The sequence below is a fragment of the Anser brachyrhynchus genome (assembly GCF_964034855.1).
Source record: "Anser brachyrhynchus genome assembly, chromosome: 14".
NCBI classification, from domain to species: domain Eukaryota; kingdom Metazoa; phylum Chordata; class Aves; order Anseriformes; family Anatidae; genus Anser; species Anser brachyrhynchus.
The window spans coordinates 9,494,643-9,515,925 of NC_137709.1; the positions used below are offsets into that span (position 1 = coordinate 9,494,643).

Sequence of the window (21,283 nt, forward strand, 5' to 3'; positions counted from 1 at the left end):
GGGGAAGAGCGCGTCGCGCGGCGGTCATTGGTGGAGGCCGGCAAGGGGGCGGGGCCGGGTGCTGACTGGAGGTAGAGCTGTCAGTCGGAGAGCGCAGCTGCAGCGCCGGGCGGGGATTGGGCAAGCGGCAACGGTGCCCACCACAAGAAGGTCCCGCCTACCGCGGGCTTTGATTGGGTTGAGAGATGCCACTCTGTGGAGGAGTGGGTGGTGATTGGGGCGTCGAGTAGGGGGGCGGGGATAAGAGGGTCTTTATAAGGGGGTGCGGGCTTGGGGGGCTGGCAGACGGCGGTGGGTGGGTTGCGGGGTGGTGCTTGGTATTGCTTTGCATGTGTAGGGCGGTGCCAGCTCCGGCCCTGTGCTCATCCCCACCAGCCATTGCTTTAGGAAGAGCCTTGGGTTTCTCTGCCAGTTGGCCTGGGTGCTGCCCTGCCGGCTTCTGTCCTGCTGGGGCTCTGTTCTGTGCCCTTCGTGTGCCCTTTTCATGCCCAAGCGCCTTTAGGGTTTGATTAAGTGCTGCTCCTGGAGGCTTCTTCCCTCTACTGATGTGCTCTAGAAGCCTTTCCTCATGGTGCTTCCAGTAGCAGGGGCTCTTCCCACCCAAGGAAAGCTGCAGCCTGGGGACCAATCCTGCCCGCTCCCCTCAGCGCCCCCACGAGCACACCGTGAGCTCTGCCCCTGCGTGCTCCCCGTGCTCCTTCCACCCAGGCCCCGTGGCAGGTCTCTCCTCCAGCAGCTCTGCCGGTAGGAGCCAGCCCAGGGCCCCTCTGCTCCGTGCAGGCAGGAAAAGCTTCCTGTTCTCGTTACCTCTCCCGATAACGAGACAAATTGCGCGGGCAACGAGTGCTTGCGAGAACCCGCGAGGGCCGTGCTCTGCCGCGTCCTCCAGGCTCTGCCCGCGATCGGGCGCCGCGGCGCTTGGCCGTGATCCCCAGCCGTAAGAGGAGTGGGGCGTTCTGCCCCGCCGTACCGCGGCGGCGGGATGAGGTCACGCTGAGCGCGTGCTTCTTTTAGAGCTCTTTTCCTTTTAAAGGTGGCATATGCTTATTTTGAGCCGCAGATGCAGTGACTTTGTTTTCGTGCGGCTGCACGCTCGCCCCTGAAGCGCAGCTTTCGGTTTCCTCCTGGCTGGCATTCTGCAGCACCGCGGGCAGGCGTTGCTGCCCGCAGCACGGCGTCGGAGCGCACACGAGGGTCCCGGTGCCCCCCCGGCAGAGCCGGTGGCAGCCCGGCTGGAGGGGGACAGGGCTGCAAACCCACGCGTATCACAGCGCAGGGTAATAATTCAAAAATAATCTTGACAAATCAGAGAAACAGCATGACAACACAGGATGCGGTTCAATGCCGACAGGTACTGCACGGGGGCAGGAATAATCGGTGCTCGCAGGGGAATTGTTCTCCCGGCAGCGCCTGTGTCTCAGCAGCCCGCCAGCTGAGCAGAAATAAGGGTCGTGCTGTGGGGGATAAAGCAGTCCTCGAACAAACTTTGAATGGAAAGGGACATGGGAGGGATGGGGCAGCCTGCTTGGCCTGCCTGCCGTGGGTTGCGATGCGCCTCCCGCTGCGTCTCTCCCTGGCTGTGCACCCCTCACGTGCCCTACCCCGGGTATTTTTAGCCGCAAAGTGCTGGTTAATTGTGAAAAGGCGAAAGGCCGGCCGCAGGAGGGGAAGCAGGCGGTGGCGATAGGGGCAGCTCCTTCCGTCCAAACCGTGCCAGCGCCGGGCCCCATCCCACAGCATCCCCGTGGGGAGCGGGGCCGTGCCTGGCGCTGGTGCCACACGCCGACCCGACCGGGGCCACCTGCCCCTCACCACCCGAGTGCCCGCATCCCTCGCTGGTCCCCGGGGCTGGCCTGGGGCCGGCGTTCCTCGGGATCCGGCTCCCAGGCGCCGGCGGCTGTTTTTAGCCGAGTGAAAGTTTGATGTTTTGAGATTTTCTATTTTGAGCTGCGAAGCTGGAGAAGTCGAGGCGCCTCTGACCCCTGCGTGTCTGCGCGGAGCAGCGGGGCCGGGCTGGCCTGCCCAGCACGGGCACTGCCCATGGGGGCTGTGGTTGCCCCCGGTCTTCACCCCACAATTGCCCCCTCGTGCCCCGGGCCGTGAGGCAGTGTGTTTCTGCATGACCCCATCTCCTGCGCTCTCCCAGGAGAGGACGGCCTCTCCTCCTGCAGCGAGATCCCGCTGAAGCCCCCGAACAGGCAGCAGGGTGTCCTGCCCCAGCCCAGCACCCCTCGTGCCCCCGTGGCATGGCACGGCTCCATGCTGGAGAGGACAGCCTGGGGAGCCCTGGTGGAGGCACTGGGCCGGTACTGGGATGCTGTGTGGCACAGCCAGCTCAGCCCAGCACCCGTGGTGCTGCCACATGAGGGTTTTGTGTCCCACACAGCAGCCACAGGGTCTGTCCCTGTGCTTTGTATGAGGATGCTTGGGGCCAAATGCATGCAGAGGAGCTGGTGTTTGCTTGTTCTTGGGCAAATCCAGCCAGCTCAGGCTGTCCCTGCCTGGTGGGGGTGGCAGGGAGCGCTGGCACTCACCGGAGGTGCCACACGAGTTGTCACCTCTGACAGGTCACCCATGCTGGAAGAGGTGGCAGGGGGAAATGGGACAACCTGGGAGAGGAACAGGGCTGCGTGCCCACAGGGGCAGCTCACCAGGCTCCTGGGAGGCAGACACCAGCCCCGGGTGTGCAATCTGTCCTTTTTTATTCAGCCTCCTGCAACATCCTGCATTTCTGAAAGTACCTCGAGGTCAGGATCAGCAGCACAGCCCTCCGTGCCCCAGCTGTCCGTCCCGGGGGGCTCTAGGACCCGTGCCGGCCGGGGGCTGCCAGGAGCCTGCGGAAAGCAGCACGGAAATCCCTGTTGAAGACGGTGTAGATGACGGGGTTGAGGCTGCTGTTGCAGTAGCCGATCCAGAAGAAGAAGCTGAAGAGGGGCTTGGAGACGCGGCAGCCCTCCCCGCACACGGCCTCCAGGCTGTAGGTGAAGAAGAAAGGGAACCAGCAGAGCACGAAGGCCCCGATGACCACGGCCAGCACGATGGTGAAGCGCCGCTCCCGCACCCGCACCAGCCGCCGCCGGCACAGCGACACGCTGTGGTGCTGGCTCCGGCGCCGCCGGCCCGGTGCCGCTGCCCAGGACGCCCTCCTGCTCGCCTCCCCGGGGCACGGCGCCGAGCCGCGGCGGGCGGCGAGGACAGCGGCGTTCCTGCGCGTGGTGAGGCGGTAGATGCGGCAGTAGACGGTGACCATGACGAGGCAGGGGGCGAAGAAGGAGGCGACGCAGGAGGCCAGCACATACCACGTCTCGTCGCTCAGCTCGCACTCCCGCGCCTGCGGGCGGGCCTTGAAGAGGGGCGGCAGGGCCACCAGGGCGGCCGCGGCCCACACGGCCCCGATCATCCCCTTGACGCGGCCGGGGCTGCGCCGCAGGTTGAGCCGGGCCGCCCGGGTGACGGCCCAGTAGCGGTCGAGGCTGATGGCGCAGAGGTGCCCGATGGAGGCCGTGCAGAGCAGCACGTCCAGCGCCAGGTAGAGGCTGCACCACAGGCTGCCGAAGTACCAGTAGCCCATCACCTCGTTGGCCAGCGAGAAGGGCAGGATGAGGACGGCCACCAGGATGTCCGCCGAAGCCAGGGACACCAGGAAGAGGTTCTGCGGGGCGCGCAGGGCCCGGCTGGTGGAGACGGCCGCCACCACCAGCGCGTTGCCCACCAGCGTGGCCAGCAGGACGGCGAGGACGGCCAGCAGGATGAGCCCCGTGGCCGCCGGGCTGTGCGGGGGGCTGCCGGCGTGGCTGCCGTTACCGGAGGCATTGGGGAGGGCGCCGGCGGCCTCCATGCTGGCCCGGCCCCAGCCCCTCCGGTGGCTGAATCCCCATGGGGCTGCCCCCCGCTGCGTGCTCCCCGCTCACCGCAGCCTCTCGCCGCTCGGCCCCTCCATCACCGACCGCCCAGGCGTCCTGGCCACCGCGGCTCCTGAGCTGACCCGGTCCGGCGGGGCAGAACCGGTGTCCCCCAGCCCGCTGCCTTCGTGCTGTCCCCACAACAGCCGGCAGCGGCTCGGCGGCAGCCCCGCTGGCTCGGGCGGCCCGTTTCGTCCCAGCCCTGGGGAGGAGGGAGGGCGGGAAGCAGGGAGGGAGGGACGGCCGGACGGCTGCTATCTCTGGCAGGAGCCCAAGCATCTGTGGGCAGTGGGAGAAGCAGTTCTTGCCAGTGCTTAAAGAGCTCCGGCCAGGGTCACGGGGAGGGTGGTGGGCTCGTGCCGTGGGGCTGGGGCACTGCGCTGTGGTGCTGTGCCAGCATCCTGCTGAGCCCCAACCCACGGCACCTCTCCGGCTGCCCCATGCCGTGTCCAGCTCACCAACACGCTGCCGTGACACTGGGCGATGTGACGCCAACCCTGTACCACCGGCTCAGCCCTCTGGGGACGAGGGAGGTGGAGGAAGATGCTTGGTGCTTCCCCAGTGCTGGGCACCCGCGCGGCCCCGGGGCAGGCTGCAAGGCTGCGTGCGGGCGATGTACAGACACGGGTGCGGACGGTGGGCGTCCAGCAGGACTCGCAGGGGCGGGAGCTGAAGTCTCACGCACCTGGGGCTGGCAGGTGAAGTCTCACACACCTGGGTGCTCGGCCTTTATTAGACACCAGCTGAACGGGGACACTGGAAACCAGCGCGGAGGCCAGGAGCCCGGTACCAACTAGAGGCGGGTGGCGCCGTGCGGGGGCAGGCGGGGGGAGCCCACCCGGTGCGCGGGACCCGGCATCTCCTCGGGGTAGGAGAGCGCGGGGTTGTCCAGCCCCAGCCTGGCCTTGTCGCGGGCAGCGCCCTCGCGCTCGTCCTCGGGGCTGCGGCAGCGGTCGGTGCAGCACAGCGCGGCGCGCGTGATGAGGTTGTCGAGCGGCTGCAGCGAGTGCATCCAGGCCGGGAGGAAGTCCCAGGTCTGCAGCCACTTGGGCAGGCGGCCGGGGCTGCGCGCCTGCAGCGCGTTCACCAGGCCCACGAAGAAGAGGAGGCCGAGGAAGGGGGCGCCCACCCCCACCAGCACCCGCCAGCCCGCCATGGAGATGCCGAAGATGAGGGAGGGCAGCAGGAGGAAGCAGACGATGAGGTACAGCACGGCGAACCAGCGGTACTTGGCCGTGCGCTCGCCCAGCGCCTTGGCCATGCGGATGGGCAGGCGGGTGAAGGGCAGCGGGTACCACAGCAGGATGCCGGAGATGTTAAAGAAGAAGTGGCAGAGGGCGATCTGTGGGGACAGCTGCCTCGTCAGCCTGGGCACACGGGGGTGTGTGAGGCTTCCCCCAGTCCCCTGGGTGCCTGTACCTGGAAGGAGCTGGCCAGCTTGTCCCCCGGGCTGGCCAGGGCAGCCAGGATGGCGGTGGTGGTGGTGCCGATGTTGGAGCCGAGGGTCAGCGGGTAGGCACGCTCAATGCTGATCACCCCCAAGCCTGTGGGACAGGCACCCCATGCCATTGCATCGCCTGCCAGCACCTCGTGCTCTCCACTGGGGACACAAATCTGAGGACCCCAGCATCCGTGGGCCACGGTGGTGGGGACCGGCAGGTGGCAGGGAACCAGGCTCGGCTGGGACTCACCGATTAGGGGCGTGATGGCCGAGGTGAAGACAGAGCTGCTCTGCACGACAAAGGTCATCCCAGCGCCCACCACCATGGCAAAGTACCCGGTGAGCCAGCTGAACGGGTGCGGGAGGTCTGCCACGGCACAGACACGGACACAGAGAGGGGAACATCAGCTGGGAGCAGCCCAAAGCTCCTACACGGTGCTGGGGAGGGAGCTGGGGGGGCAGATGCTGCATATAGGGCCAGGCTTGGGGCAGGCAGAAGGCTGGTGGCCAGGGTGGATGGGGAAGGGGGACGTGGACACCAGGAGGGTGTGACAGCCATAAGCAGAGCGGGGAGCGGGTAGGGATGGGGACAGGGGACCTGGGGACCAGGCAGAGCTGGGGGTTAGGGGCAGCCAGGGTTGGGCCTGGGGGTGGCCGGGGGCAGGCAGGGAAGGCTGGAGCAGGTGGGCCCCCATCCCACTCATCCCGCAGTGGTCCCCGTCCCACTCACCAGTGTTGATGACCTTCTGGATGGCTTTGGCCACCTGCCCCTTGAGCAGGGAGTTGAGGAGTTTGACCAGGAGGATGAGGCAGGTGCAGAGCACGACGAGGGACCCGGCCAGCAGCACCAGCCCCACGGCCAGGTCCGGCAGCGGCGTGTCCGTGAAGAGGTGCTCACCTGCCCCACAGCACGGCTGGGCGAGGGCCTGGGGCCAGCCCGGCCCCGCTCACAGACCTGCCCCCACCACACACACACACACACACCCAGCCCCAAAACCCCCAGCCCAGCATCTCCCAGCCCTGCCACGCGTCCTGACCCCAGCCCCCCGTGCACCGGCAGCCCCCAGCCCCACTCACACTTCTGCCTGGTGACGTTGTGGAGGCTCTCCATGCTGTTACCGCTGCAGTGGCCGGGGGACGTGCAGTTTGGGGGGGCCCCAAGCCCCCCGGCAGCTGTCTGTAGGGTGAGAGCAGGCTTTAGGTGGCTCCACGGGGCCCACCCCGCTCTTTGGGGTGCTTTTGGGGTGGCCAGCCTGCTCCCTCCCAGCTCTCCACCCTTCCCAGCCCCATGGCAAGGCCAGGGGCCCCTCACCTGGGGGGGCGCGGGGCCACACCACACGCGGATGAGGCTGCGGTTGCGCAGGCTCTCGTCCCCCGTGGCAATGCCCGTGATCACCGACTTGTCCAGCTGCAACAACACGGCGGAGAGGGCGGTTGGGGGCTGGCAGCACGCCCAGCCTGGGGACATCTTCGCCGTGACGGGGACACCGCTCCCAGGCTTTGAGGCCATCACCGCCAAAGGGACAGCAGCACCGGGGGACCACCAGCGGCTTTAAGGACACCGCCCCTGGGGACAGCACGAGGAGACCTGGATGATGAGCTTGGTGAAGGGCTCCGTGATGATCTTGAGCAGGTCGGGGGCGTCCTTCCCGCTGCGGATGTTGAAGGTGGCCACCACCAGGCGGGTGACGTGGTGCAGGTACCCGCTCACCACCTCCAGCGGCAGCAGGACCAGCACGGACAGCCAGTTGAAGCAGTCGTGCACCGTGGCACCAGCGAAAGCCCTGCATGGAGGAGCCCACGTGTGGGCACGGGGCAGCCCCGAGCCCCACCTCGAGCCCCCCACAAGCCCCGAGCAGCTCGCACCGTTTGAACTCGCTGCGGTCACCGGCCTGCATGAGGGCCACGATGGTGTTGGTGACGGAGGTGCCGATGTTGGAGCCCATGATGATGGGGATGGCAGAGCGCACTTCCAGCACTGGGGACAGAGAGACCCGCTAGCCCCACGTGTCCCAGCTCGGGGTGGCCCCCTCCAGCCACCTCGTCCCCCAGCCTCGGCTCCCAGGGAGCGCACTCACGCCCCGAGGAGACCATGCTGACGATGATGGAGGTGGAGGTGGAGGAGCTCTGCACCAACACAGTCACCAGGATGCCCACCACAAGCCCGGCCACGGGGTTGGAGAGGATGGCGTTGTCCTTGAAGATGTCCCCGGCCACCTTGCCTGTGAGAGAGCGCAAGCAGCAGGGTGCCGGAGCAGCGGTGCCGCCGGCTGCCCGCTGCCCCCGTGGCCGTACCTCCGGCCAGCTGGAAGGCAGAGCTGAGCACGTCCAGGGAGCAGACGAAGAGGTACAGGAAGCCGAACATCAGGGGCACCTTGAGAAGGGAGACACAGATGGACTGGACCCTCGCCCAGCACCCCAGCTCTGCGCAAGACAAGAGAAAGTGTTAAACGCCGGCCGCGTGTCCCCGTGCCCGGCTGTGCCACCAGTCCCCAGGTCCCTTCCGCCTCCCTCTGCTCTGCCCACAGCACCCCGGGGTGCCGAGCATCTTCCACGCCGGGTGCTCTGGTTGGGGTGCTCCGTGCCGGGGCGCTGCGGGGACCTCACCTGGCTTCTGCAGCTCGTCCAAGCCCAGCCGGGGCCCCTGCCAGGGCAGCGCGTCCAGCTCGTAGCGCTCCATGCCCTCCACCAGCCTCCCCGGGGAGCCGGGGCACAGGAAGCCATGGTCAGGGCAGGTCACCGTGCTCACGGCGAAGGGACAGGCGTGGGCACCCGGCAGCCTGTGCAGAGCTGGGGAGAGGTGGCACCCACGTTATGGCCCCGTCTTTGGAGGGTGCCAGGCTGGGACCCTGCCCGGCACGTGAAAGCGGAGCTGAGCTCTGCAGGGTGAGGAGGAGGAGGAAGGACCTACCTGGGGGGCTGGGGCAGTAGGCGAACTGGGGCCCGTGCACCACCCTTCCTCCCCGCACCGGGCAGCGGGGCATGGCCGGGCTCTCCCTCCGGTACGGCAGCATCGCTCTGGGTGACTCTGAGCACAAGCGGCCACATGTCACCGCGGCGGAGCCACGGCTGCACCGCTCCGACAGCCACCTCCCCAGCACGCTGCAGGCAGCCACGCAGTGGTGGCACCTCCAAGGAGCACCATCCCCGTGGTCCCCTCGGCCACCAGCTGCCACCGTGCCATCCCCAGGGCTCCCGCAGGGAAAGCGGCCCGTGGGATGGGGTCAGCTGGTGGGCATGGGGCAGGGAGCTGGGAACAGCCGGGTCCTGCCCCATCGGGGCCACCAGCAGCCGGTCCTGCCCCGGGGCCCTGCTCACCTGGGGCTGGCCAAGCAGTCAGAGCAGTGCCATGTCCTCATGCCACATCCACGCGTCCCTCTGGCAAAGTGGCCCGCGGGGCACCGGGGCCCTTTATATGCACGCCAAGAGCAAAGTCTAAGGAGCCCAGCGTTGCCCCTCGCCTCTGCTTGCCACTCACCTCCTCCCCAGAAATTCCTGCAGTTAATGGGTAACCCCGTGACAGCCCACGTCAGCCGCGGCCTGGGGCGGGATGGGGCACGCGCCCCCGGGGTCTGGTGCCCCCAGGACGCCCCACACATCCCTCCTCGCCTGCCCGGGGCTGTGCATCGCCCTGTGCTCCTGGGGCCGTGCTGGAGCCCTGGTCCTGTGGGGTGGCCACTGATGTGGCCTCAGCACCGTGTGCTTCATCCTCTGTGGGAGAGGAGGAGGAGGAGGAGGAGGAGGAGGAGGAGGAGGAGGAGGTGTCGTCGCTGCTGGAGGTGAGGCCATGCACGCATCCTCCATCCTCGCAGCTGCCCGAGCATCACCCACCAGGGGCCCGGCTCTGCTGTCCTGGCTGAGCGCGGTGGCAGCGGTCGCACCAGCATCGTGGCAGGGTCCTGCTGGCAGGACAGGCACCAGGGTGGTCTCCATGTCACCGGCGATGGTGGCACACAGCTGCAGGGACCGCTGCTGCTCAGCGTGTGCGGTGCGGGGCCGGGCGGGCGGGGAGCGGTGCCAGCGCTGCCGTCACCGCCGCCCCGCTGCCGTTTATCATTACCCCGTGTATGCACCTCCGGCCAAGTTTCCATCCACCCACGAGGTGCCCGGCCAGCTCGTGCCCACGGCAGCCGAGGGGAGAGCTGGGGCCAAAGGTCCTTGGGGTGGCTGCTGCTGTCAGGCGGGGTGCGGAGGGGCCACAGGGCCGTGCCACCCCCGTTCTTCTGGGGCTTGGAGGTGGATGCCAGGAGCCGGCACCGCTGGGTCCTGCTGGTGCCCACGAGCGCGTCGTTGTGCCGCAAGCCGTGCCCACCGGGGCGTGGAGCACTGCGTGACCCTGGCCTGGGTCAGCCTGGCAGCACACGCTGCTCCCTGGGCGCTGCGGGGACCGAGGGACATGCGCGGTGCTGGATGAGGGTACCCCGGTCCTGCCTGGGACCCAGCTGGGGGGCAGAGCTTCATCCCCATCGCCTCGTGCCGTGCCAAATCCAGAGGGGACGGTGCCATCCATGTGCCGGTATTAGTGTGATGAGGACGTGCCCCTAAGCCACGGCTCACAGAGTAATTTGTCAGCTCCCTACCCCAAAAAAGCCAGGCATGAAGGCTTTACAGGCACAAGGGGAGACCCCTCAGGTACGTGGGGTGCTGGCGGTGCCTGGGGACAGTCCATGGCTAAGGCAGCCCAGGGACCCCCTGGAGTTTAGCGGGTTACACACCCAGGAGCAGCCACTGCACGGGAGGTGTGCGGCCTCTCCGGGGTAAAAGAGCCGTGGGGGGCCCTCCAGCCAGGGGGTGCAGCCTGGGACCACCCCGCAGCCCCCATGCCCAGCCGGTGGCCGCGTGTGCCCTGTCCCTGGGGGCTGCGGTGGCCGCTGCCCGGCTGCCCCCGCAATCATTAACCCGCGAGGCCCTGGCAGCTCGGGCTGTCACTCATTGACAGGCTCGGGGCTGAAGTCCTACCACCCTGTGGTGTGCCCTACACCACCAGTGGGGCTGGGAAATGGGGCTGCTGGCGCTGCCCCTTCCCGCGGGCAGGGCAGCACAGCTGGGGGCTGCGCGGCCACTGGCAGGGGTGTGGGGGCTGGCCCTGAGGGGCTTTGTGGGGTAGTTGGGGCGCAGGGAGGTGATGGCACCAGAAGCATCCCTTGGCCACCCCTGGGCATGGCCCGGCTCCCCAGCGGGGCAGGAAGGAAGGCGAGGGAAGCGCTTCCAGGCAATGCTCTTTATTTCCCCCGGTTTCACACCATGGACAGGACCGAGCAGCACCACGGAGACACACGAGGGCTCTGTGCCAGCCCTGGGGTCCGGCCCGGGGGCTGTGCTCCCCCCCAGGAGGCTGCCCTGGGCCACCCCTCTGCCTCTGGCCGGGCAGTGGGGACCGAGCGGTGGCCCAGGGCACAGCCGGGTCTGGCCGCGCGGGCAGGCTGGGCATGCCGGGCACCCGGCAGCACCCAGGGCAGGCTGAGATGCTCAGCACCCAGAGGTGCTGCGCTGCCCCGGTGCCTCCAACACATGGCAAGCCTGGCCCCGAGGGCTGAGAGCCCACTGCCCCAGCAGGGACAGGGCAGGGGGCCGTTTCAGCAGCCCCCCCCTTCCAGGGTCTTGCCATGGGAACCCACTGCCGGGATGGGGCTCGATCAATCCCCACCCACTCTCCCATCCCTGCCTGCCCATGGCACGGGGGCCCAGGGCTGCCCTGCCCTGCCACCCCATCCACCCACATCCTCTCCATCCCGCACGCCCTTCGTCTGGCAGGCTGCTTCCCGGGGGGCCGTGCCAGCCTGGCGCAAGCAGGATTCACCCCGAGGCAGCCCTGCCCCAGGCAGGGGAGGCAGAAGCACCGGGCAGGGCAGTGCCAGGCGTGCGCGGGACGCTGCCGAGTGCTTTGCAGCGGGGGGTTCAAACTATGTACAGGACTCCCTGGACGTGCACCAGGACGTGGCCCCACCGAGGGGCACGGCAGCTGCTCAACCACTCACAGCAACACGACACGAGTTTGGGACAGGACGTTGACGAATCTGCGGTCCGGGCAGTGTCGGCGGCGCCAGCGCTGGGTGCGGGCGTGGGGCAGGGCTCACCGGGGCTCCTGCTCGACCACGGGCTGAGCCGGCGCGGGCTCCGCAGCGGGGCCGGGGTGGTTGTTCCCCTCGGATGCCGGGTGAGGGGCGCTGGGCTGATCGGAGCCCCCGCAGGCACTGCCGCCCTGCCCCGGCAGCTGGAGGAAGTCAGGCAGCACCAGGTCCTCCTTGGAGAGCAGCCCCCGCTGGTCGTTGGCCCGGCAGCTCTGGGCACGGTTCAGCAGCTCCACCAGCCCTGGGGGAAAAGCAGGACATGCACCTCAGCCCGGCACTGCCACCCGCTCTCTCCCAAATGCCTCGGCCTGATGTGACCCCAAACGCAGCACCCGCAACATCTACTCGGGACCCTGCGCCCACGGGACCCCGTGCCTGTCCCCGGCGCAGTGGGGACCCTGCTCCCCTCGCCACCCTGTGTTTTGCCCCAATCCCGTGGGTTTTGGGCTCTCACCTTCCAGGTCATAGGTGCGGCGGTTCAGGTTGGTGGCAGCCGAGGACCGGGACCTGCAGGAGGAGGAGGGCATCCCCCACGGCGCGTCGGCCTCTGCTCCCGTCGGGCTTCCCTCCTGCGGCGAGCGGCCGGGCTCAGCACCGGGGCAGGGAGGCAGCGCTCCCCCGGCCCACGGCAGCCTGCTCCTGCCCCTGCAGCGGGCACCCCTACCCCACGGCACCCCCGCAGCCCGGGGCATCTCCCCTCCTGAGCAGGGAGGATCTGGGACTCACCTCGCTGCGGAGCGGGGAGGGGGCAGCCGCAGCCTCGGCGCTCTCTGTCACTCTCATGTCTGCAATGTACAGAGGAGCAGGGCTCAGCACCACGGTCCTGGCTGGTGACAGGACAGAGCCCACGCAGGGAGCAGGAGCCGTGGCCAGCAGAAAGCAGCCCGGCCCCGTGAGCAGGATGGGCTCAGGGGGCTGGCACAGCTCGGGGGAGTGACATGGCTCGGGAGGGGACACGGCTGTCCCCAGACGTTACCTGCTGGCGTTTCCAGGACGAGTTTCTGCGCAGCCACCGTGCTAACCAGCTTCTCTAGGTCCAGCGCTGCCGACTCACCTTGCTGCATCGGAAAACCCCAGCGTCACACCGGTGTGATGCGGTGCATGGCAAGGGTGGCCGGGCGGAGAGCCCATGAAACCAGCATCTGAGCTCGCTGGTCACAGCCCCGCCAGGTCAGGGGCAGCCTGGCACACAGTGCACCCACCTGGCGCTGCCCAGCTCAGCCCGGATTGCTGCCCCCCACCCCCCCAGACCCCCCGGCCCAGTGCCGTGGCTGGCAGCCCTCACCCGCCGCAGCAGCACCAGCTCCACGTTGACGCCGTATTTGCCCAGCACGGGCTGCAGCGCTTCCCGGATGCGCTTGGTGGACTTGGCCGTGATGCGGATGGTCTTGCTCAGGGAGGAGATTTCCAGGCTGCGGGGAGGAAGAAGACGCGAGAGGTGTCAGCGGCTCTGCAGGGAGGTTGGGGGGATGATGTGGACTGGAAGGCATTAATCCTGAAAACGACACCCACTCAAAGCTGATCCTGTTCTCCAGCTTCACCTCCTGGTCTGCCAGCACGCAGCACTCCTGGTCCAGCACCAACGCTTTCTGCGAGAGCCAACGCATCAGCAGGCTCCTGGCACGGGCACATCCACGCCGCGCCAGCCCCGCTGCCCGGAGCCCCCCTGCCCCGTACCTGCTCGTTGCCCACCAGGTACACCTTGATGTCGGGGAGGCTGAAGCCGCGCTTCTCGCATATCCCAGCCAGCATGTCGCGGATGGAGAGGCCGGGCCGCACAGCGGCCAGCGAGGCCGTGCCGTCGGGCAGGTAGACGCAGCAGTACTTGGTGGGCTTGGCCTCGGCCTCGCTGCCCCCCAGGCTCTTGCGATGGCCCTGCGGGACGGGAGAGCCGCCATCAGCAGGGCCGGTGGCGGCGCGGGGCCGGCGCGGCGAGGACTCACCTCCGTCCAGGGGCTGGCGGCCGTGCTGGCCGAGGAGAGGAAGCCCAGGTCCAGGCTGGCGGAGGAGTTGAGGGAGCCCTGGGACTCTCTCCACAGCACGGCGCTTCCACCGCCTTCTCCCCCGTCTAGGACAAACGGACACCCGTGGATGGGGACGGCGTGGGGACGGGGCTGTCCCCAGCTGCCCTACACGGTGCCTACCTGCCCAGGAGGGCTCCCGTCGCTCGCCCTTGCGGAAGGAGCGGCGGGGGCTGCGGGTGGCCCCGCTGCCGGCCGTCTCCACGCCGAGAGGCAGGGACTTCCCCAGCTTCAGCTTCGACTTCTGGGGCGAGGAGAGGAGGCTCAGCCTCCGTCCCCCAGCACGTCTCTGTCATCAGCCCGCGGCCGGGCTTGTGACGCGGTGGGGACGGTGACCGGCCCCAGGATGGGTCTGTGTCCCCCCCTTTGCATCCCGCTCACCTTGCTGAGGTCTGGGGGGGGGCTGCTGCTGCGGGAGTGGGGCCGCAGGTCTGGCAGGGGCTGCCCCTGGCTCTCGGCCCTCAGGCAGGCTTGGTAGAGGGGGGACTTCACGAAGCGCGTGTAGCTGTCGAACTTCATCAGGTTAAAGATCTGCGAGGGGAGGAGGTGCCCGCTCAGTGCCCCAGCCCACGGCTCCCCGGGGGGCTGCTGGAGCGGGGCTTGGGGGGGGGGGGGGGGATTGTCTCACCTGGAGCTGCTGGAGGCGGAACATGTCTGGGGAGGGGGTGGCCAGCATTTCCTCCCCGATCCAGGCCTGCCTGTCGATGTTGACGGGACTCACCGAGTGGCTGGAGAGGAACTCGTCGTAGATCCGCCGCGCCTCCTGCGCCAGCTGGGAGCGGGGGTCAGGATGGGGCCAGGAACCCCCTCCCCTCCGAGCCCCTGGGCACTGGGCCAAGTCCCAGCCAAAGTTATCTGCAGGACCAGCACCAGCCCCACATCCAGCCCCGAGCTCTGGGCACAACGTGACGCTCTCTCCACAAAGGTACAACCTGCTGGAGGAGCCACCTGGCCCTGTCCCCACACCCCCGGTCCCCCTCCCTGCCCTGCATCTCTTTTTTTCCCCAGCCCTGGTCCTGGCAGCAGCAGCACCCTCCCTCCTCTTGCAGCCCCAAGGGTGGAGAGGCACAGCCTGCCCCACGGGACGGGCAGCCTTGGCTGTGGCTCTTCAGATGCACGCCGCATCCATCCCCTTGTCCTGACCAGAAGAGACCCCAGCCTCCTGTACCGGGAGTCCACTGGGACCCCGCACACAGCACCCGGGGACACAGTGACGTGGCTGCCACCTCCCTCCCTCTGTCCACATCCCCTGGGTGACGCAGCCTCAGCTGCAGGGCTGGTACCTGCTGCGTGTCGCTGGCCGGGATCTGCTGGAAGCGCTCGCATGCCTGCCAGAAGTAGACGTTCTCGGCGCTGAACTCCTTCTTGAGGAACTCCTGGGGGGCAGAGAGCTGCTGGCCTGGCTGCACCCGGTGTGTGGGATGCTCGAGGCCAGGATGGCTGCCGCGGCCGGCGCGGGGAGCGGGGTCGGGGCTGCGGCACTCACAGTGAAGTAGGTGACGGCCACGCGGTCCTGCAGCAGCGTCTCGAAGGACTCTGCCCAGCTGCCCACAGAGCCGTGTGCGGAGCTGCACGTGGTCTGCGGGGCGGGCAGGCTGTTCACGCTGTGGTTGCTGCCCCGGGCCCTGGAGGCGTTTAATTCTGGGAGAGAAAAAGGCTCAGGTCCGGCTGCTGGCCATCGCGGCCGCCCTGCCTGGGGGCACGCGTGGCCAGGGCTAAGTCAGCCCCGAGGTGCCCGCCGCCCCCGGTGTCTGCCCCAAGTTCATCTGCCCCGTCCTGGCTGCCCTGAGCCTGCGAGGTGTCGGGGTGGGAGCACGAGGAGCCGAGCTGCTGCTCCGTGCATCGCAGCATCGCCAGCAGCCCAGCGCCGTGATGGCACGGCGCCGCGATGGCACAGCCGGCACCTTCCGGCGTGACAGCACTCCCTCCCGGTGACAGCACTCCCTCCCGGGGCTGTCACCGTCACTCCACGTGTGACTCATCTCCCAGGGGAACAAAGCGGCGCGTGGGGAAGGCGCCCAGCGGGGAGGGGAAGCAGAAGGGCAGGGAGACGAGGGGCAGGCGGCGAGGAGGATGGGTGGGGGGCTCCTCTGGCACTATGACCACGCTTGCGCCTCGATTCCCTTCTCTGCTTCTCTGTCCCTGGCCACTGGGGGCACAGAAATGGTCAGCCCTGGCCTTAAAGGAAGCCGAGGGGAACAGAGATGACTGCATTCAAATGCAGCCCTCCTCCTAAAAGAGGGAAGTCCCCACGGCCAGCCAGCTCCTGATCGGGTCTGACTGGTGACAACGGGGAGCAGAGGGCCACTTGCCAGCGGAGGTCGGGGCGCACAGGAGGGGTCCCCCGGCGGAGCCAGTGGGAGGGGGGCAGCGTCCCCGTGGCTCCCCAGCAGAGGAGGCAGGTCGCTGCTCTGCTCCCTGCCCTTCTTGTTCTGCCCAAGGCGAGGCATGACTTGGCAAACAGACAGCCTCCCCTCGGAGCTACCGGGCTCTGCGTGACCCAGCCAGCACCGCAGCTTCCAGCACCCAGGGCCCCATCCGAGCAGGGGGGGCCGGGCACGGCGGGGCTTCCCCCTCCCCGGGTGACGATGCGAGGAGCAGCCTTACCTCCATCCGACACGGCCGGGCCCTGTGGGGTGGAGAGGAGAGGTGTGAGGGAGGGCAAGCAGCTGGGGCGAGGGGCCGAGCCGCCGGCAAACACCGCCCTGCTGTTATCTGGGGCTGCTGCCCCGTGGCGGGGGCAGGACGTGGGGCTCCCCCCCAGCACAACACAGCCGCCGGGGCTCACAGCGAGCACGCAGACTTTCTCTCACTGGGCTCAGCGATGGGGAAAGGGCAGATGCTATCGGCCACAACCCTGCTGCTACCACCCCGCAGCTACCCGGGGAGGAGAGAAGCAGCCTCCCCGGCACAGGAAGAGGAGGGGAGGAGGGGAGGGAAGGAAGGAGAACCACAGCCCCAGGCAGACAAACTGCTCGCTGCCTCGGGGCCTGGGGCTACCGGAGAGCCAGCACCCAGGAGCGGGCACCGCCGGGTCCCGCAGCATCCCCCTGGGCTGCCCCAGGCACCTCCCTTGGGGACGTGGCACCTCGGGGAGATGAGCAGAGCCCGCACGGGGCGTGCCGGCCGCCCACCGCCCGCCTGGGCCACCCTGGAGCCGTGCCCTGGGCCTGGCCGGCCGGTGTCCCCCCAGCCCCACGCAGCCCAGCCTGCCCTGCAGCCCCCAGCCCAGCCCCACGCATCCCAGCCCCCCCTTGCCTCCCACCCCGGCCCCACAACGTGCCCCCTGCCCCCTGCTAGCCCACCCCCATACCCCTGCCGTGCCCCCTGTGGCAGCCCCGCACCTCCCAGCCCTGTTCGTCCATCTCCGGCCCCACAGCCCCACCTCGCCCCATCCTTGCTCTTCCCCATCCATCCCTGGTACACACCCCAGACTCCCCGGCCCTAAACCACCCAGCCCTACACCGACCAGCCCCAAGCTCCCCAGCCCCAAGCTCCCCAGCCCCACACACCCGTCCCCACACACCCGTCCCCACACACCCATCCCCACACACCCATCCCCACACATCTCTACCCATCCCATCCCAGCAGCGCATCCCCCCCCCAGCCCCACACGCCCCATCCCCACAGCCCCTCCTGCCCCAGCCCCAGCCCCCCCCAGCCCCGTGCCCACCCCCGGCACCCCCGGAGCGGCTCCTCCCGGTCCCGGTCCCGGTCCCCGGTGCCGGCGGCACTCACCATGCGCCCGTTGTGGACCAGCAGCAGCTTGCCCTTGCCCTGCATCCCTGGCACGGCCCGGCCCGGCCCGGCCCCGGCGGGCTACCGGCTCTGCCCGGAGCCCCGCAGCATCCCCGCCCGGCGGCGCGGCGCGGCCGGCCCGGCCCTCCCGGCACCCCCGGCACCGCCGGCACTGCCGCTTTCGGCTGCCACAGGAAATGTCGCCATGGGAACCGAGACCGCAGCCGGGGGGGAGCGGAGCCGCCCTCCCGACGCCGCCACCGGTAACGGGACCGGCACCGGGACCGGCTCCGGGAACGGCACCGGGAACGGCTCCGGGAACGGCTCCGGGAACGGCTCCGGGAACGGCACCGGGAACGGCACCGGCACCGCCGCCCTCCCGCTCCCCACCCCCCGGGCTCACCCGGGGCACCGGGCACCGGTTCCCGGTTGTGGGGGTGCCCCCGTGCCCCGTGGGGAGCCGCCGGTACCGGGGGGTGCCGGGGCCAGGCTGCGCTCAGCACAGAGCCAGGGCCGCGGTTCTGTGCCCGCCGGCAACCGGGAGGGGATCTGGGGAGGTTCGGCAGGGTTTGGTGGGAGATAGGAGGAACCGGGTGAAGCACGAGCACCGTGGCAGTGCGCTCACGGGGATGTGGGTGACTGGGGTACAAGGTGTGGGGTGAACCCCCCGACGGCTGGCGTCGCACCGGTGTGGGTCTGCGTGGGGAGAGGCGAAGCGTTAACGCCGGCAGCGCGCGGGCACGGCAGCGAGGCCGAGGCCGGTCGCGCCTCTCGCCGTCCCGTTGTTTGCCTTGGCTCTGTGACGGGAGTTATAAATAAAAATGTCTCACCCCGGGTGCGTGACTCACGGCCCTCCCCGCAAGGGTAACCTCTGCTAGGAAACCTGAGCCGGGGACCGAGCCGCAGCGAGAAGCGAATGCACCGCTGGATTCATGTATTTTCACATATTTATCCCAAATGTTGACCGGGCGAGCCCCCTGTCCCACCGGGGTTAGGGTGGGCTGCTGGGGACAGCGGTGCCTGTGCCCCTCCGCACCCTGTCCCCTGCCGGCTGCCAGCAGCCCGGGGGTTTCCCTCTGATGGGAGCAGCTGACGTGGCCCAGGGTGGCTCTGGACAGCCGTGCCCCGGCGTCGCCTCCTGCTGCACTCCGGGATGCAGGCAGTGGGATGCAGGGAGCAGGATTCTGGCCCCACAGGGTGGTCCCGGGGTGAGGGCTGCAGCCCTTTTGTCCCCATCCCCTGCCCACGGCACCCCTGTGCCGGTGACTCCGGCACGGCTTTGGGAGCTGGGCTGGCACTCGTCCCCCCTGCGCTGTGCTCGGCGCCGTCTGGCGCCACGGGGCCGAGGGGATGGGTTGTGGCTGCTGGTGTCACCTCATCCTGCTGATGCAAGTGGAATGTGGGGACCGGGATGTGCCGGAGGAGGCGTCGCCCCTTGCCGTGCCAGCTCCACACGCCGAGAGGCTCTGCCTGCCTCCGCCATCCCAGCTGGGGCCACAGTGCCTCTCCTGGGGGCACCCGTGCCCTGGCTGTGCCACTCCATGTCCCTTGGCCGCACTCTGCCAGGGCATCGTGCCCACGATGCCCAGGTACCGCGTCCTCCTGCTGTGCTGGCGCCGTGGGGAGAGGGGATGCTCGGTGCCCCCCGGTTTATCCTGGGGGTAGGGAGCAGGGGGAGGTGACGGCTGGGTGACAGCTGGCTGGGGGATTTGCCGAGGGCATTATTTAATGCTGTGGGTAAATGGAGAAACAGCAGCTAATTCTGGAGCCCGTAATCCTCTTCCTCCCCCAGGGATGGGGAGCGTGCCAGTCACACAGATGCTGGTGGCCCCGAGGACAAGCCCCCGGCATCCCCCGAGGCGTGCCGCGGGCTGCAGCGGCTCCCAGACCATGGGTGAGGTGCAGAAGGTGAGGGGGATCCGGCTACACCCCGCCTGCCCCAGGGCGGCTGCGCTGGCACCAGCTCCCGGCTGGCAGAGCAGGGCCAGGGCTCGGCCCCCAGCCCACGGGGAGCTGGCCAGGTTCCCAGGGGACAGGGACAGCCCACCCAGGGGAGGGGGACAGGCTGGGTGGATCTGTGGTGTGGCCACCCTGAGCTTGGGCACCTCAGGACCAAGTCCTGAGACTCGCTTGGGCTGTGGACACGGGGTACACGGCCAACAGAGCACCCAGATCCTCCCACTGAAACGAGGGTGCTCTGCAGCGACCCGGCACCCCGCAGGGCTCCCCCAGCCGCCCGCGCCCCCAGGGGCTGCTCTCCGTCATCCAGAGGCTGCGGGGCTCCCCGGGGCAGGAGCTCCGCATCGTCCTGCTGGGGCTGGACAACGCGGGCAAGACCACGCTGCTGAAACGCCTGGCGTCCGAGGAGGTGACCACCATCACCCCCACCCAGGTAGGGGCTGCTGCGGACCACGCGAGGCAGGAGGGCGGCAGGTCCTGCCTCGGATGATGCCGGGGTTTGGTTCCCTGCGCAGGGGTTCAACATCAAGAGCGTCCACTCGCACGGCTTCAAGCTGAACGTCTGGGACATCGGGGGGCAGCGCTCCGTCCGCCCCTACTGGAGGAAGTACCTGGGCAGCACCGACCTGCTGGTGAGCGCCGGAGCCGTGCCGCAGCGGAGCTCCCGCAGCAGGCAGAGGGCTGTGCCGCCGGGCGAGGAGGGGCTGCCCACTGTCCCTTTTGTCCCCCCCGGCAGATTTATGTCATTGACAGCGCAGACCAGAAGCGCTTTGAGGAGACAGGGCAGGTATGAGGGGGGCTGGATAAGGGGTGGTGGTGGGGTCCTGGGCCTCAGACCTGGCACCGCCAGCTGCTGGAGGCTGAAGCGGGGAGCGAGGATGTTCCCTGTGACTGCTATGGGCTGTCCTGTGGGGCTGAGCTGTCCCTATAGGTGCATGGGAAGGGCGCGCAGCTCTGCCCCAGCCAGCTCTCCCCATTTTACTCAAGCTGGGGGTGATGCCCCGAGATGCCCAACATAGGGGCGGGTGACTGCCTCTGATGGGAATCCTTCCAGCACCAGGGGAGCCATACGACAAAGCAAAGCTTTACTCCTTGAAGCTCAAGTAGTGAACTCAGAATTACAAAACCTGGGAAGTAAAACCGAAGGTGAGACTACCAGTGCCAGTCAAGGCTGTGCTGACACCAAACGCCGCCTGGAACGGAGGCGTGGGTGCGCCAGACAGCCGGGGCTGACAGCAGCCTGCTGCCGCTGCTGCCCTTTGCCCAAGGCACACTCGGTGCCGGGCGCGTCTATCCCCCAGGTGATGCTGAGAGCGGCTCCAGGTTCTCTGGGGGGCAGATGTAGCTTCAGGGGTGCACGTCTGCCCCTTGGGATATGGAGACCTCACGGCTTCTTTGGATTTGGGTTGTGGTGAGCGGGCTGCCCCAGCCCGCTGGGGCCGCTCTCCTGGGACAAGGTTATCTCTCGGCAGGAGCTGGCCGAGCTCACCGAGGACGAGTCTCTCACGGGGGTCCCGCTGCTGGTGTTTGCCAACAAGCAGGACCTGGTGACGGCAGCACCTGCGGCTGAAATCGCGGAAGGGCTGAGCCTCCACACCTACCGGGACCGGGAATGGCAGATCCAGGCCTGCTCAGCCCTGTCCGGGGAAGGAGTGCAGGTAGAGAGGCGAGGGCTCTGCGGGGTGGGAGAAGACCTAAGGGCCTGCCGTGCTCTGGGGCTGTGCTCACGTCTCTCTTCCTTCCAGGATGGGATGAACTGGATTTCCAGCCAGATCATGAACAGGAAGAAGTGAGAGCTGTGAAGTGCCAGAGTGGACTGAGCCGCGGGTCCCTAAGCCATGGCCAACCGCCCTTGTCCCCTCACTCCTCCCAAAGGCTTGACTGGGCCCTGAGCCTCAAACTCTTGCTCAGATGGGTTTTCCACCTAGTCTTTCACTGCTCGTCTGCCCACGTCACTCTGCGCACCCCAGATAAAGATGCAGCCGAACGGTGTGAACCCCTCCGTTCCCGCAGGATGTGGCTGCTGCCTCCCCAGCCAGAGCGGCCAGGCATTGGGACGGATTGCCCGGGGAGGTGGTGGTGTCACCATCCCTGGGGGTGTTCACGGAGAGGTTGGACGTGGTGCCTGGGGACGTGGTTTGGTGACAGTGG

The 21,283-nt window shown here is 68.5% G+C and overlaps 4 protein-coding genes across 13 annotated transcripts; 1 reads left to right on the forward strand and 3 right to left on the reverse strand.

Moving 5' to 3' along the window:
* Positions 1–2,687: 2,687 nt before the first annotated feature.
* LOC308177871 (alpha-2Db adrenergic receptor-like) lies at positions 2,688–3,986 on the reverse strand. The gene has a single exon (XM_080555736.1). The coding sequence runs from the start codon at positions 3,836–3,838 to the stop codon at positions 2,801–2,803; it is 1,038 nt and encodes a 345-aa protein (XP_080411862.1). The 5' UTR covers positions 3,839–3,986; the 3' UTR covers positions 2,688–2,800.
* Positions 3,987–4,601: 615 nt separating this feature from the next.
* SLC34A1 (solute carrier family 34 member 1) lies at positions 4,602–9,054 on the reverse strand. Of its 4 annotated transcripts, none has more exons than XM_080555724.1 (13): positions 8,662–9,054; positions 8,255–8,445; positions 7,951–8,133; positions 7,639–7,767; positions 7,422–7,565; positions 7,210–7,321; positions 6,932–7,127; positions 6,656–6,751; positions 6,421–6,520; positions 6,074–6,241; positions 5,594–5,710; positions 5,322–5,446; positions 4,602–5,244 (listed from the first exon to the last, which is right to left on the reverse strand). In XM_080555724.1, exons 1-13 carry the CDS (start codon positions 8,940–8,942, stop codon positions 4,696–4,698), a joined length of 2,391 nt encoding a protein of 796 aa, XP_080411850.1. In that variant the 5' UTR covers positions 8,943–9,054; the 3' UTR covers positions 4,602–4,695. The 4 variants fall into 4 exon arrangements, with proteins under 4 accessions (XP_080411850.1, XP_080411851.1, XP_080411852.1 ...); XM_080555725.1 differs by having other exon boundaries at positions 8,255–8,371; positions 8,662–8,767; XM_080555726.1 differs by having other exon boundaries at positions 7,639–7,717; positions 8,255–8,371; positions 8,662–8,727.
* Positions 9,055–10,549: 1,495 nt separating this feature from the next.
* On the reverse strand, positions 10,550–17,336 carry RGS14 (regulator of G protein signaling 14). Of its 2 annotated transcripts, XM_080555729.1 has the most exons (15): positions 17,174–17,336; positions 16,043–16,064; positions 14,922–15,076; positions 14,719–14,811; positions 14,064–14,207; positions 13,817–13,966; positions 13,559–13,679; positions 13,358–13,482; positions 13,092–13,289; positions 12,927–13,003; positions 12,700–12,826; positions 12,391–12,472; positions 12,141–12,199; positions 11,869–11,983; positions 10,550–11,655 (listed from the first exon to the last, which is right to left on the reverse strand). In XM_080555729.1, the coding sequence occupies exons 1-15, from the start codon at positions 17,216–17,218 to the stop codon at positions 11,417–11,419; spliced, it is 1,752 nt and encodes a 583-aa protein (XP_080411855.1). In that variant the 5' UTR covers positions 17,219–17,336; the 3' UTR covers positions 10,550–11,416. The 2 variants fall into 2 exon arrangements, with proteins under 2 accessions (XP_080411855.1, XP_080411854.1); XM_080555728.1 differs by lacking the exon at positions 16,043–16,064 and having other exon boundaries at positions 14,922–15,103; positions 17,170–17,336.
* Positions 17,337–18,445: 1,109 nt separating this feature from the next.
* On the forward strand, positions 18,446–21,050 carry LOC308177870 (ADP-ribosylation factor-like protein 3). Of its 6 annotated transcripts, XM_080555735.1 has the most exons (7): positions 18,446–18,762; positions 18,966–19,081; positions 19,377–19,565; positions 19,648–19,764; positions 19,869–19,919; positions 20,605–20,790; positions 20,878–21,050. In XM_080555735.1, the coding sequence occupies exons 1-7, from the start codon at positions 18,585–18,587 to the stop codon at positions 20,923–20,925; spliced, it is 885 nt and encodes a 294-aa protein (XP_080411861.1). In that variant the 5' UTR covers positions 18,446–18,584; the 3' UTR covers positions 20,926–21,050. The 6 variants fall into 6 exon arrangements, with proteins under 6 accessions (XP_080411861.1, XP_080411860.1, XP_080411857.1 ...); XM_080555734.1 differs by having other exon boundaries at positions 20,605–21,050; XM_080555731.1 differs by having other exon boundaries at positions 18,966–19,565; positions 19,648–19,919.
* The last annotated feature ends 233 nt before the right edge of the window (positions 21,051–21,283 follow it).